This window comes from Argentina silus, assembly GCF_951799395.1.
Source record: "Argentina silus genome assembly, chromosome: 13".
NCBI lineage: Eukaryota > Metazoa > Chordata > Actinopteri > Argentiniformes > Argentinidae > Argentina > Argentina silus.
Genome location: NC_139667.1, coordinates 13043745 through 13058868, shown reverse-complemented (window position 1 = coordinate 13058868; position 15124 = coordinate 13043745). Strand labels below are relative to the sequence as shown.

Here is a 15124-nt window from a genome sequence, read left to right as displayed (position 1 = left end):
AGAGAGACCCCTTCTATCAAAGCCCTGGCTCGCGCTCTCTCTCTCTCTCTCTCTCTCTCTCTCTCTCTCTCTCTCTCTCTCTCTCTCTCTCTCTCTCTCTCTCTCTCTCTCTCTCTCTCTCTCTCTCTCACACACACACACACACACACACCACAGAACAGCCCAGCCCAGCCCAGCATCTTGAATCTATCACCATTGTTTCTTGGACCATAGCAGAGCCCAGTGGAGCCACAGCCCCAGGGCCTGTCCAGACGCCACCCCTACCTCCCTGCTCCCAGAGAAACAACCCCTACCTCGATGTTTCCAGGGAAACAACCCCTACCTCCCTGCTCCCAGAGAAACAACCTCTACCTCCATGTTTCCAAGGAAACAACCCCTACCTCCCTGCTCCCAGAGAAACAACCTCTACCTCCATGCTCCCAGAGAAACAACACCAACCACCCACCCCAGGCGGGCCACTCACACCACACTGGAGTGGGTCTCAGTGGAGTGGGTCTCACTGGAGTGGGTCAGCCACAAGATGATCATCAGCGTTGGATTGGACCAGGGGAGGCTGGTGGAGGTAGAAATCGGAGGACAGGCCCATTGTAATGCATGGAATGGAATGAGGAACGGTATCAAACACACGTTTGATACCCCTGTGTTACGTTCCCTCCATCCCAGGTGTTGCTGCGTTCCGTCCTATTAGAACAGTTACTGGTGCGTGTCTGGAAGCGCTGCCCATCCCTCAACTAGCTTGGCCAACAACCCAATGGAAATTAATTGATAATTGATTATCTGTCATCGGGGCAGTCTCCACAAAATGCTCCTGTTCTTGGTACAAAGCCTTAATTTCACCAGTAATGAATAATGTACCAGTCCAAATTATGAATTAGATATGCCGACTGCTGCTTGTCCCAGATCATTAGATGTAGACAGATGTCCCTGGCTGTGTTCACAGATGGTAGTTCTGACTGGGCACCATGCCCAGGGGCCCTCCATGACCCTCTACCCCAGATCGGAGCTCTGATCTGGGCTAACATTTCTTCCCTGCGGGCCCTGGGCTCTGGAGCACCCCTGGGGAACCGCTGGAACTACAACTCCCAGGTCACCACCCATCTGTCACTTCCTTCAGGGCCAGTGGTCCAACCCCATGCAGGGTTCATACACACTGTCCTGTCCAGAGACGACCCCTAGCCCCCTCACCCAGGTGGCACCTCCACCATCATGTTATACATCCAATTCCTGAGTGTCAAGGGTGGGGTTGGTTCTGGACAGGGTCTAGGAGGGAGGGGCTAGGGGTTGGTTCTGGACAGGGTCCGGGGTGGAAGGTCTAGGGTCTGGGTCAGGGTCTAGGGCAGAGGGGCTAGGGGTTGCTTCTGGACAGAACTAAATCAAAGTTTTTTATCGTATGCACCAGATACAGCTGTAAACGTACAATGAAATGCTTAATACAAGCTCCTTCTCAACAGTGCAGTGAAACACAAGGATAGGAATAAAATAAAACAGAGTAATAACCATACAATACAATACACAATATACAATCAGTCAAACAATAAGCCCAACTGAGCCACATCTGGAGCCCTAATGTCAAAGATGGCTGCTTGGCTCCTATGTCCCACATACTGGCAAACCACCCAGCTGTGAAGGAGGCAGCTGTTGTTTACATATGTGTGTCAACTCATGTATCAAGGTATGTTTATAATAAAGGTTACGTCAAACTGTATTCATCCTCTATTGGTAAGGGAACAAGAGAGGGTCTAGTACTGTCTATGTGATTTTGAGCGTGCATTTATTGTGTGTGTGTGTGTGTGTGTGTGTGTTGTTGTTGTTGTTTCTGTGTGTGTGTGTGTGTGTGTGTGTGTGTGTGTGTGTGTGTGTGTGTGTGTGTGTGTGTGTGTGTGTGTGTGTGTGTGTGTGTGTGTGTGTGTGTGTGTGTGTGTGTGTGCGTGCGTGCGTGCGTGCGTGCGTGCGTGCGTGCGTGCGTGCGTGTGTGTGTGTGTGTGCGTGTGTGTGTGTGTGTGTATCAAGGTATGTTTGTCATCAAACTGTATTCATCCTCTATTGGTAAGGGAACAAGAGAGGGTCTAGTACTGTCTATGTGATCTACGTGAATCTATGTTGATTATTGACCGTTGTTTTTATTAATAGTTGAACATACTGTACAGTGTTTACTACAAAGCCATTCTACAAAGGGGTTAATATTTGTGTTTGGCTCAGTATAAGATGCTGGAGCGACTGTGTGGTCTACTGATAAGCATGTTCAAATACTGTGTGTGCGTGCGTGCGTGCGCATTTATAAGTGTGTGTGTGGGTGTGTGTGTGTGTGTGTGTGTGTGTGTGTGTGCGCGCGCTCTCTAGCTATACGTGTTTGCCGTATTTGCCCAGTAACATCTTTATTTAGGTCAGAAAACTACAGTCTCAAGAGGATAACACAAATATATGTAATTATTTCCATCATTTCAGGAAAGTGTTTTTGAATCGATTCTCTTTGAATTAATCTGGCGGCCAGGAAAGCTCTATTAGCATTCAGCTGTAAGATAATGGTCTCAGCCCTCCTTTCGCTTTTCGGTGTCCTTTCTCTGTGAAAGTGTGCCTCCTTTCTTCTCCTTTCTTTCTCTTTTTTAAGTTGTGCTTTCTGAAGGACCTTTGGTGTCTCAGGGGACAGCCAACCCACTTAAAAAAAGTCTAAAAATAAACCGCTACCCTAGAGCAGGGGTCTGCAGTACGGGGGGTTTGGAGGAGGAGGAGAAGGGGGGTGGAGGGATATCTGGGTTTCGGACCACCTTTCTTCAAAAGCATAATGATGCAGAACAGAGGCCTACTTAACGCAGCGTAGTTGCCCCCTTCACCACGGCAGGGAATTCTGACTGACAGCTCCTAGCCTCTGCTGCCGTGTTGCATTTGTACCCTCCATTCTGAACGGTGGCTTAATAACACAGTTCTCGCCCCGCTTCAAGTGTGTCAGGCGTCTTAAAAAACTGGCTTTTTACAGCAACCTTTCTGTCCTGACGCTGCAAATACATTTGATTGTTTAGAGTAAAGTTTTAATGGTGTAATTTAGCGCCTGGAATAGCCCAAGCCACCACATGTTTATGTCCTAGTTTGGTTGGACGGTTGAGTGGTCTGAAGGCCCCATGTGAAGACGACAGGGTCTCTGGGTTTGAGGAGGAGGAGGAGAGATGGTGGTTTGGAACAAGGCTGCAGGGGGTTTCCCAAATGAAGAAGGATTACGCCTGTCTCTGCTGCTGCTGACCCAACACACTGACCTGGCCCGTATTCTCCTTCTCCTCTTTCCCTCTCTCCCTCCCCTCCCTCCCTCCTTCCTTCTCTCTGCTGCAGCTGACCCAACACACTCTTCCTTCTCCCTCCCTCCCTCCCTCCCTCCCCCCTTCCTCCCCCCATCCTTCCCTCCCCATCCACAGGGGACTGCTCCCCACTCCTTGACCTCCCTCTCAGAGGTTCTGCTGAGGCCTTCGCTTCCTTGATGTAGGTTTTCATGAGGACCTGTCTCTCCCTCGCTCTGACCTCTCACTCTTTCACTGCTCTCTCTCTCTCTCTCTCTCTCCCTCCCTGCCTCCTTCTCAGTCTCTCTCTCACTCTGAGCCAGGCCCATCCCTATCCTTTATGTTCCTACAGTACACTAGGCCCTAAGATGAAAAGCCCATTGAGTGTCTTAACCTTGCTCCCTGTCCCCCGCCCCAGCCTACACACACACTCACACACACACACACACACACCCGGCCTAGCCCAGCCTCCATAGGCACAGAGCTGTAGGGATGAAAGGGCCCTCTACCAAATGTAAATCCCCCCCCCTGCTGCTGGGCTCCTATACCCACACAGCTGCCTGTCCTTTCAGCCTGACGGAGCACCACGCCACACCGCCCAGGGGACTTTCCACTGGATCCCCTCTCCTAACCCCCCCCCGCTAACCCTACCTTACCCCCAAACACAGCCCGCTCAGTCAGGAGAGAGAGAGAGAGAGAAAAATTGTGTGTGTGTGTGTTGTTGCTGCTTGTGTGTGTGTGCATTTATAGTGTGTGTGCATTTATAGTGTGTGTGTGTGTGTGTGTGTGTGTGTGTGTGTTGTTGTTTCTGTGTGTGTGCGTGTGTGTGTGTGTGCGTGTGTGTGTGTGTGTGTGTGTGTGTGCGTGTGTGTGTGTGTGTGTGTGTGTGTGTGCGCGTGCGCGCGCGTGTGTGCGCACGTGTGTGTGTGCGTGTGTGTGTGTGTATGTGTGTGTGTGGCGGAGCAGAGGGAGAGTTCTCGGCAGCCTCTGGCTAAGGTCGCAACCTTTGACTTTCAATTAGCGGACCCCCCTAGTGTGCTCTCCATGTTGTGAAGGTAGAGCTGGGTAGAGGTGGGGGGTCGCGGTCCCCTAAACAACACAATGGCTCAATCAACAGCTCTACAGTCTCCCTGCCCCCCCCCCACCCCCACCCCCACCCCCACCCCAACCTCATACAGTATCCCTGCCCCCCGACCCCAACCTCATACTGTCCCCCTGTTCACGGGTGTAAACAAGTGGAGAGAATAGGATTGGTTAAAAGACCTATTGAAGTCTTTGATGGACTTAATCTGTCTTGAGGGGGAAGGAAGTTTGACGGTGACCTGGCCTACCCCCTGGCCCCACCCTCGACCTGCCCCTAGCCTCTAGCCCCGTCCCCCCGTCCCCCCAGACCCTAACACCCCCTCTATGATGGATACCTACAGTGGAACTAAAGGAGAGGGGCCATCACTTTGTCTTAAGGATGGATTAACCTAAATTGTCTCCAGAGGGAGAGAAAGACTCAATCAACATCCAGATAAAGGCAGGAATGTGTGTCCTGTAACTAGACTTAGGGCTACTGTTAAACCCTGCTACTACTAGTATAATACTACTACTAGAGTATTATTACTATTACTACTACTACTGCTGCTGCTACTACTACTACCACCACTGCTACTACTACTACTACTAGTACTACTACCATTACTGCTACTACTACTACTACTACTACTACTACCATTACTGCTACTACTACTACTACTACTACTTCTACTAATTTACTACTACTACCATTACTGCTACTACTACTACTACTACTACTACTTCTACTAATTTACTACTTCTACAAATGTACTACTACTACTATTACTACACTACTACCTCTACCAAATAATGTGTATCCTGTAACTAGACTTAGGGCTACTGTTGAAACCTGCCTACTACTACTAGATTTGTCTAGTTTTCATAACTGCTGGTTTGTGTTTCTAGTTTGTAAGCAAATACACTGTAACATTTCAACGTCGGAGGGATTGAACTCTAGCCTTATCGGCAGGTGTTAAATCTACATCTATAAATCGAATGCCGTTTCTTCCGAGGTGCTTTCGAGAGCAGTCCTTGACATTATAGATAACGTGTTGCCATGGTGAATCTGTAGGTTCAGCGTGGAGGAGGTGTGAAGTGCTTGAATCACAGAACCTGCAGATAGAAATGTATTGTCTAGAACAGAGCTATGAGGATCTGGCGTGTGGAATTGGACTTGATGTATACAGCACATTTCTACCTGTAGTGTTGTGAATGTTTCACCTCACTGAATTACGCCCCAGGCTTTACCACCTCTGATTGCAACTCCAAGTCATATTTGCTCTGCTTGTAGACCCATAATCCCTCTCTGCCTAGTCTGGTCTGCTCTAACCCTAACCCTCCCCCCTCCTTCTCTCTCTCCCTTCCTCCCTCCCTCTCTCCCTCTCTCCCTCCCTCTCAGTGCTGAGGCTGTATTGTTAAGGAGTCTACCGTAACTTGGCTGCTACACTTCATTGTTACCCTGTACTAGAGTTAGCTTTCAGAGGCTTTTAGAGCTAAAGGGTTTTTACCCTGCGGACCAGAGGGGGTTTCAGGCTGAGTTAGGGAGGTATCAAAGAGATGGATCTCTAGTACAATAATACACCCACTCTGAATAGGGGAAGTACTGAACCAGCCTCATTTACTCACTCTCTCCTCTCCTCCGTGCTCACTCACACCTGCAGGGCTGACTGGCTTCTCCTCTGCTACTCTCTCTCTCTCTCTCTCTCTCTCTCTCTGTCTCCCTCTCTCTCTCTCTCTGTCTCCCTCTCGCTCTCTTACTCTCTCCCTCTCTCTCTGTCTCCCTCTCTTTTTGTTCTCCTGTTGTTGTTGTGATCCTTTTCCACCCACACAGATAAATATACTTTCTCTCTCCTCCTTTTAAGAGCAGTGTTTCCCTCCTGGTTGTTTTGGAGTGTTTGCCACTTTCGACAGCCATGCCCCTAGGCCGGGTCACGAGGTCAGTGGTTTCCATGGCTGTGGCTCCGGCTGTAACACAACGAACAACAGCTGTAGCCTCCCTTCTCCTCCTCCTCCTCTTCCTCTAGGTCTGAAATATCTGACAACGGCTGCTCCCTCAGAATAGCTGCTGTCTCTCCCCTCCTGTCCTGTGTGCTTGTAGTGTTATCGATTTAAACATGTCCATTTCTTTTTTTTAAATGTTGTTTTGTCAATGTTTTTTCATCTGACGAAAGGTGTTAAAGATGCTACACTAGACACATGTTGGGCTAAATCGAGTGTTCTCATTGTGTTCATTAATGATTTTAAAGTCGTCTCCCTTTTCAACGTAGGGGTATCGATTCGCTATGTTCAGTTACATCGCTGACCATTTTGTGGAGAATGTTTTTTCCTCTCAGAGTAGTTGTTTCTTTTCTTGTGTTTTATAGACATGGTGTCAACCATAACTCACACAGATGGCAGGTATCGTTGGGGGTTAGATTCTGAGTCAAGCATAAATAATTAAAGTGCATGCACGACAGAGTCTTTCTGTCCTTCCTTCCCCAGAAGTATTGACTGTGCTCACTCAGACAGTGTTCAGGCCAAAACACATTCCAATGTTTCCACAATGAATCCAGAGATTTTTTTATTGTTCAGTTTATCATCTAGGGCCCTCATTTGACAGTGTCCATCATCAGTTCCAAGAACTATTAAACTTCAAACGAGAGGGAGAGGGAACTTTCCAAAAGCTCTACCTCCGGGGAATGGAGGAGTGCTCTTACCTCAGTGTCCCTGGGCTCACACACACACACACACACACACACACACACACACACACACACACACAGGAGTGCGTTTGGTGAGAGACTCATCTGTCAGGGTTCCTGAGAGGAGGATGGAGAACACTCTTAAGTGTTTGCAGGTGTCCTTCAAGAGAAGAACAGAGAGCGTGTGTGTGTGTGTGTGTGTGTGTGAGAGAGAGAGAGTGAGAGTATCTGATGTACCTGTATGTGAGTCTTTGCTTTCTTGTGTGTGCGTGCGTGCGTGCATGTGTGTGTAAGCCTGTCTAGCTTCCTTACGGAACATCCAGACTAGACTCAGATGTTCCTTATCCTTGCCCCCCCCCCCCCCCCCTAACCTTCCTGGGGGTTTATCTGTGTGAGAAAGTATTCCTCCCCCCCACCTATGACGGAGTTCCCCTCCCCCACTCCCCCCCACCCATACCCAGCTGGGGGTTTGACCTCATCGTCCCACCTGGGCCACCTCTCTAGTCACACTCTCACTCATTCTAGCCCAGAGAGCTGTCAATCAGCCATTCATTAATTCCCCAGCACTGTCACTCAAACAGCTCTGAATACTCAAAGCTTCGATGAGAGACATGGGTTTGTCCTGACACCTGATGTTGTTTAGGAATAGCTCAGCAGAGGCTGGCGGAGGTAGAAATCGGAGGACGGGGCTCATTGTAATGCATGGAACGGAATGAGAAACGGTATCAAACGTGTGTATCCATTCCTCATTCCGTTCCACGCATTACAATGAGCCCGTCCTCCGATTTCTACCTCCACTAGCCTCTACCTCCCCTGCAATAGCTTGGCCATAGGACTGTTTACACTTTGAAGCTGTGGTGGGAGAAGACTGAGAGGGGCAGGGTAGCAAGACTGGTCTGTCTGTGCACCTGTGGCTGGAGTCTTTAAAAGGGATGAGCCGTCTGTGCACCTGTGGCTGGAGCCTTTAAAGGGATGAGCTGCTGCAGACTGTGATGTTGACAGCAACACGAAGCATCGAGGGACACGTTAAGCCACACATCAACACCACCTGTCACATCCACACCTGTCACAGACCCGCTCGTCCCTCAGATCAATGAGGAGATCCATCACAGGAGCTCATATCTGCAAAGTTAACGCCGCTGCTGTCGTCTCTCTCTCCCACAAATCCTATAAATACCAGGGTGAGCTCTGACATTTCTGCCCGCAAGTCACACTGGGATTTACGGTTGTTTGTCGGTCGGACGGTCGACCATTTAACGACTTTGATCCGTCAGTTAGCAGGGTTTTAATAGAAAGATGCGTCGGGATGTATTTACGACACGGGGCTTCAAAGTCACAAGACGTCCTTGGAATCGCTAAGTGGACAGGAACGTCGTGAGGCGGGTACATGAGAGAGAGAGAGAGAGAGAGAGAGAGAATTTACTGCTCAGCATTCGGGGTACTTCCTGTCCAGATCCATTTCTCATATCAGCGCAGACACAGAGGGTGATGAGAGGTGCTGTTGAGGAAGCCTGCTGTAGGGTGGGGGCAGGAGGCAGGGGGCAGGAGGCAGGGGGCAGGAGGCAGGGGGCAGGCGTGGGGGGGGGGGGGGTAGATAGGGCCTGGAGAAACGAACGTGTCGTCTTGCATAAGAGCATGAGAGAGAGAAGAGAAAGCATCCGGCAGTATCAATAAAAGATGACAGCTTTTAGTCACTTTCACTCTTAGAAAGAGCAGAGCAACAATGGCTCTTTATCAGAGCGCATATGGAGCACCACACCCACCAGGCTACCACCACACCCACCAGGCTACCACCACACCCACCAGGCTACCAGGTGTGTCTCTGTGTCTTAAGACAAAAGGCAAAACTAATAAATGATCTGGATCATGAATGTTTGATATGGTGCTAGTTTTAGCCTCAGGGCTGAGTGGAGAGGCCTGACTTCCAGTAGTGTGGGCTCTACCAGAGTGGTATATTAGAATAGTGGCGCCAATGAAGGGGTACATTTTCTATTGGCTAACGCTTATGGAGACTCAAACAGTTCTTTCACGCAAACCTACGGAGCAAGTTGGTGAACAGTCTGAGAACAGTCTGAGAAATATTGCTAGCTTAGATTTTAATTTAACTGAATAGACACTGTATTTCAACTGTGAAACTTCTTAGTTATACTAAGTTGTGTGGTTAAACCAATTCAAGAGAGAGATTTTCCAAATGTGTGGTAGTTTTATTGTTTGAAGTCTTCTTAGTCCAATAAAAAATCACTATTGGGTAAATCAGGAAGGAATGTTTGGAACTATTTGAAGCCTCCAGTAATTTCATTGCCGCCACTCTTCTAATATACCACTCTGGGTTCTACCAGAGTCCAACAGAGGCTGTACAATGATGCTCTCTTCTCAACCCTAATTCACACTACTGAACTAGGCTGGGCTGGGCTGAGCTGAACTGGGCTGAACTGAACTGGGCTGGGCTGGGCTGGGCTGGGCTGGGCTGGGCTGGTTCTGCATCCTCCATAGTTGCTGAAACTGTGTTGGAAAAGACGATGTGAAAGGAAAATATTAGAGCCAGCGCAGTATGACTCGCAGTATGGTCGACCCTGAAGTGTGCAAAGCCCATTAGTGGTTTGGCCTTGTCGTTCTCTTCTTGTTCTAAACAACTTTGAGTACATGTATTCACTATCCAGACTGTTTACCTGATGTCGCCACTCGTAGTCAAGCCTCAAGGCTGTGGTTTGAATAGTGAATAGTGTCGTAGAGGTCAGACATGCTGCTGTGTGCTCACAAGGCTAACCTTCAACACAGTGAATACACGACCGGATTTCTAGAGAAACGGTTCCCTCCACCTTTGTGCCTTGTATGGGGAGAGGTTTGGTCTCAGTGGAGGCTGGTGGAGGTAGAAATCGGAGGACGGGGCTCATTGTAATGCATGGAACGGAATGAGGATTAGTACCTGCATTAAAACGAGCCCGTCCTCCGATTTCTACCTCCACCAGCCTCCCCTGTTTGGTCCCAGAATGCTACAGTATGCTGTTTCTGTACTCTATTCTATACTTCTTTAAAAGAACACGGTGCCGTAATTAAACCTTGACGTTCAGTGGATGCCTGTGCTTGATTTGAATGAACCCAAACAAACAATTAACAGTTCTGTTAATCGCAAAAGTCATATGACCGTAGCTATCAAGCACGCTGTCTGTCAGCACACAGGGGAAACAAACATGGAAGTAGCAGTGGGGTTGTTTGGACCTGGCGCTGGTATGAGTCTGGAGACAGCACTCTACAGGGGAGGCTGGTGGAGGTAGACATCGGAGGACGGGCTCATTGTAATGCATGTCCTCCAATTTCTACCTCCACCTCCGTAATGAAACACACAACGTGATACCGTTCCTCTTTCCGTTCCATGCATTACAATGAGCCCCTCCTCCGATTTTCTACCTCCACCAGCCTCCCCTGCAGCAGTCGTATCACCCTGAGCTACTGTACACTCCAGCTCACTAGCCAGGACCTAAACAAACGTTTAACAGTTACTGCACCTCTGAAGACAAGCATACTGTGTCTGTAATATCCCACCCCACAGACTGACAGTTACACATGTCTCGGTCCTTGTGACGGTGACATTAATCAATAACAGACACGGAAGAGTCATAATTGTCCTGACATGTGATCAGGCCTCTACAGCTCTTTAATTGGGTAACAGGAGAGGGAGTCAGACCCGTGTAATCGCAATCCAGGTATACGTCACAGAGCCCAGATTCCCCTGTGTAACCCCTAGCCGAGGTCACTCTACACTTTGGCAGGGCCATTTAGATTTCTCATGCAGCTGTGAATATGCGTTAGGGCCCACACATAGAAAAGTGAAATCATTCCCCCTTCCTTCAAAGTCTCACTTCAATCGCTTGGCAGGCCACTGAGGCCGGGCGACGGGGAGCCATGGAGGTCCCTCTGGAGAGCCAGCAGAGAGGGCCGAGCAAGCAGCTGCTGCAAGGGAGGGGCCCTCTCTCTCTCTCTCTCTCTCTCTCTCTCTTTCTTTCTTTCTCTCCTTCTCTCTCTCACACACTCTCCTCTCTCTCTCTCTTTCTCCCTCTCTGTCTCTCTCTCTCTTTCTCTCCCACTCTCTCTCTCTCTGAGGCAACAATACTGGAAAATATGATCAGCCTCCCACCCCTCCCTCTCTTTCCCCCCTCTCCATTCTCTCCCAGGGTCCCCATTAAGATGTGAATAGATTTCTTTCTGATATATATTTTATTATATGCCGTTTATTGGTTCATATCTCCATTAACCAGCTCATTTGTGGCCTTTGTAGCTCAGGGCTCTTTACATGTTGTTTTCAGCTTCAAAGTACTTCTGTCCCCCTGTACAACTCTACTTCTACAAACTCCCACTCTCTCTCCCTCCTTCTATTTCTGTACCCCTGAGGTACTGGAACCCTCTCCCCCCTTCTCTTTCTCTCTGTCTCACACACACGGGCACACACTCTATCATACTATACACACACACACTCTCTCTCATACTGTACAAACACACCCACACACACACAGACACACACACTCTCCCTAACCCCAAGGTAGTTGTAGCCCGTCTGTTATTGTAGGTAGCTAGGGGGCTCTCACAGAGTCACGCAGGAGCACTGCCTGAACCACCCCCCATCTGCTCCTCTCTCTTCCCTCCTCTCTCCTCCTCTCTCCTCCACTCCCCTCCTCTCTCTTCCTCTCCCCTCTTCTCTCCTCCACTCCCCTCCTCTCTCCTCCTCTCTCCTCCTCTCTTCTCCTCTCTCCTCCTCTCCCCTCCACATCCCTCCTCCTCTCTCCTCCTCTCTTCTCCTCTCCCCTCTTCTCTCCTCCTCTCCCCTCCACACCCCTCCTCCCTCCTCCCTCACACAGACCTCCCTGTGTTTCAGGCCCCACAATGTTGTTTTGGAAATACTCTGTCAATACTAGAATGTACGCTAGCAAAGCCTTGGAGGGTTTCTCCCCCCTCCTCCCCCCTCCACGAGACCCTAAGTCTATAAACAGTAAGGCCTTTCACATGGTTGGCCCTACCCCCCCCCCCCCCCCGCCCCCCGTGCCCCCCCTGTGTGAGGGTAGTGTGAGTAGGAGGTATAGGTAGGCTCTTTGAGGAGCTGCACGAGTTGCAGCCACAAGATGAGTGTTACTGTATTGATTTGTTGTGCTTGACCTGTGTGTGTGTGTGTGTGTGTGTGTGTGTGTGTGTGTGTGTGTGTGTGTGTGTGTGTGTGTGTGTGTATGCGCGTGTGAGCGTATGTGTGTGTGTGTGTGTGCGCGCGTGCGCGTGGCTGTGTGTGAGAGTGAACAGTCAAACACCGTGGGGACGGATCCTGTTTCTATTTTAGTGAAACCAAGAAACTCATTCAACTTCAAGTTCTGTGATATGTGTGGTGTGTAAATCTTGTTGCGTGTTTTCATCTGAAAGATAACAGATTGGAAACATATTTCCGAAAGGTATTTAAAGTCCACCCGTAATAATTAAGGAAATACAGCATTTGATGCTGGAATACCCACTCGTGCTGTTGATTCTCTCTCTAAAGCAGAAACAACCTATGTCGATGGTAGTTTACCCTGGGTAGTCTAGAGTAGTCAGTAAAGTAGTGTAGTCAGGGTAAGCTGGGAGTCTCTCCCATGGGAATGAAGCTTTCAGAAACCAACACATCTGTGTGTGTGTGTGTGTGTGTGTGTGTGTGTGTGTGTGTGTGTGTGTGTGCATGCGTGTGCGTGTGCGTGTGTGTGTGTGTCCGTATGGCATTTACTTGGCATAAACAACTGTTCTCTCAGCTCCAATGTGACTCACTCTGCCATGCGATGTGGTGTGTTTGTGTTTGTGTTTGTTTTGATGGGAGCAGAAGTCTGTGCTTATCTGTGAAGGAGTCCTCACCAGCCTCATTTTCAGCCAACCAAGGCTTTTACACACTAAACGTTCGCTAATGGAATTGCTTGTCATCTACAGGGAAAACACTTGAACGCCAAGCCAAACCCAAAGCCCTAGCAGAGCCCATACTGTATGTATTTAGCAGACGCCCTAGCCTAGCTGTGATGTGGCTGACTTTGATCTGCGTGCTCTAGTGCCCATTTGAATAGCTTTCTTAAATAACATAATAACAAGGGGTCCATAGCAGGGGAGGGCTGGCGGAGGTAGAAATCGGAGGACGGGCTCATTGTAATGCATGGAACGGAATGAGGAACGGTGTCAAGCACACGTGTTTGATACTGTTCCTCATTCCGTTCCATGCATTACAATGAGCCCCTCCTCAGATATGGGCCTGGTTCACAAACCCAGACCCTCTATAGGCGGCTTAGAGACAGACTAAACATCTCACAAGTTCAAAAAGTGTTTTGAGAAGCGTTAAGAAAGTGTGTTCCTCTATGCCCCGGGTGTGTGTGTGTGTGTGTGTGTGTGTGTGTGTGTGTGTGTGTGTGTGTGTGTGTGTGTGTGTGTGTGTGTGTGCGTGTGCGCGCGCGCGCATCTGTGTGTGTGTGTGTGAGCCCATGCGCTGGAGGCTGCCGGCCACTTACGGAGGGCACCCTATGTTTATACACAGAGAGACAGTGACTGGCAGGGTGGCACTGCAGGGTGAACACTGATAGACAGTGACAGTACCACAGAAGGACACACACACAGAGACATACACAAACACACACACACACACACACACACAGAGGCATACACATGCACAGGGACACACACACACACACACACACACACACACACACACGTATGGAGGGGCTCAGACCCAGTGGCTGGTCTGAGTGAGGGAAGGAGAGAAGAGATGAGTGATGTGACTGGTGTGTTGTTTGTGTTCCAGGGGAGGAGGTCAGGGAGTACACCCAGCAGGGGTCCAGGGTGATGGCTGTCAGGCTGCCCTCCGCTGGCCTGGAGGAGGAGGAGGAGGAGCTGTCGCTGGGTCTCAGCACCATCGCAGGAGCAGACACAGACTCCTCAGGGAATGATGTGTTCTAGTGGGGGTAGGAGGAGGTGGAGGAGGACGAGGAGGAATAATGTGTTCTAGTGGTGGCCTGGTTCAGTCATTAGAGAAGAAGTGCCTTCATCAAGACGCCAACATCCATCTCCAGTCACTCAGGCTTCACAGGATCCATCAGACCACAAAGGCCTTAACAGACCAGACTTACCAGACTACACCAGCGCTTACTGAACCACTTCAGACCCGACCACATCTGACCGGACCAGACCAGACCAGGCCTTATCAGACAACACCAGGCCAAACCAGGCTGAACCAGACCACAACAGAGCAAGAGCTGATAGATAGTCCATTCATTATATACCTCTATAACCATGTGTTTTGGACAAGATTGTCTATCAGACAGTCAGTGTATATGTAGCAATAATCAATCACATGGATTGCCTTTTTCATTATTTAGTTTTTTTTTTATCAATAAAGTTTATAGTTTTAAAATGTGAATAATGTCTCAACTGTTATTCTTACTTTATACTGACTTCTTCAAGCGAGCCAGGGTATTAAAACCCAATTATAGGGACTGTTATTCTATTACTTACAGACGGTACTATCCAGAGCAGCCAAGCTTGTCGGAGTTATTTCCCAAGTCTGGATGGTGTGATAAAAGTATTGTGTTCGTTCTCCGTCATGGTAATGTTCGCACAGGACCTTACACTGTGAGATTGTTTTTATACCTCATTACACAGTCATTACCTTGGTTGGTTTAGAATGTATCTGACGTTGGTTTAGAATGTATCTGACGTTGGTTTAGAATGTATCTGACGTTGGTTTAGAATGTATCTGACGTTGGTTTAGAATGTATCTGATGTTGGTTTAGAATGTATCTGATGTTGGTTTAGAATGTATCTGACGTTGGTTTAGAATGTATCTGATGTTGGTTTAGAATGTATCTGACGTTGGTTTAGAATGTATCTGACGTTGGTTTAGAATGTATCTGACGTTGGTTTAGAATGTATTTGATGTTGGTTTAGAATTTATCTGATGTTGGTTTAGAATGTATCTGATGTTGGTTTAGAATGTATTTGACGTTGGTTTAGAATGTATTTGACGTTGGTTTAGAATGTATTTGACATTGGTTTAGAATGTATCTGACGTTGGATTGCAGGACGCAACACTAACAATACCAGTATAATGAGCTTCCTGTTTCATTTGAC

At 48.7% G+C, this 15124-nt stretch overlaps 1 protein-coding gene across 1 annotated transcript in view; it reads left to right on the top strand.

The window, feature by feature from the left end:
* Positions 1–14274, top strand: part of kiaa0586 (KIAA0586 ortholog) — a 98347-nt gene extending 84073 nt beyond the window's left edge. The window contains exon 31 of the mRNA XM_083683549.1: positions 13800–14274. Coding sequence (XP_083539675.1) covers positions 13800–13954 — 155 coding nt within the window. The 3' untranslated portion in view covers positions 13955–14274. The remainder of the gene's footprint in view (positions 1–13799) is intronic.
* Positions 14275–15124: the final 850 nt, after the last annotated feature.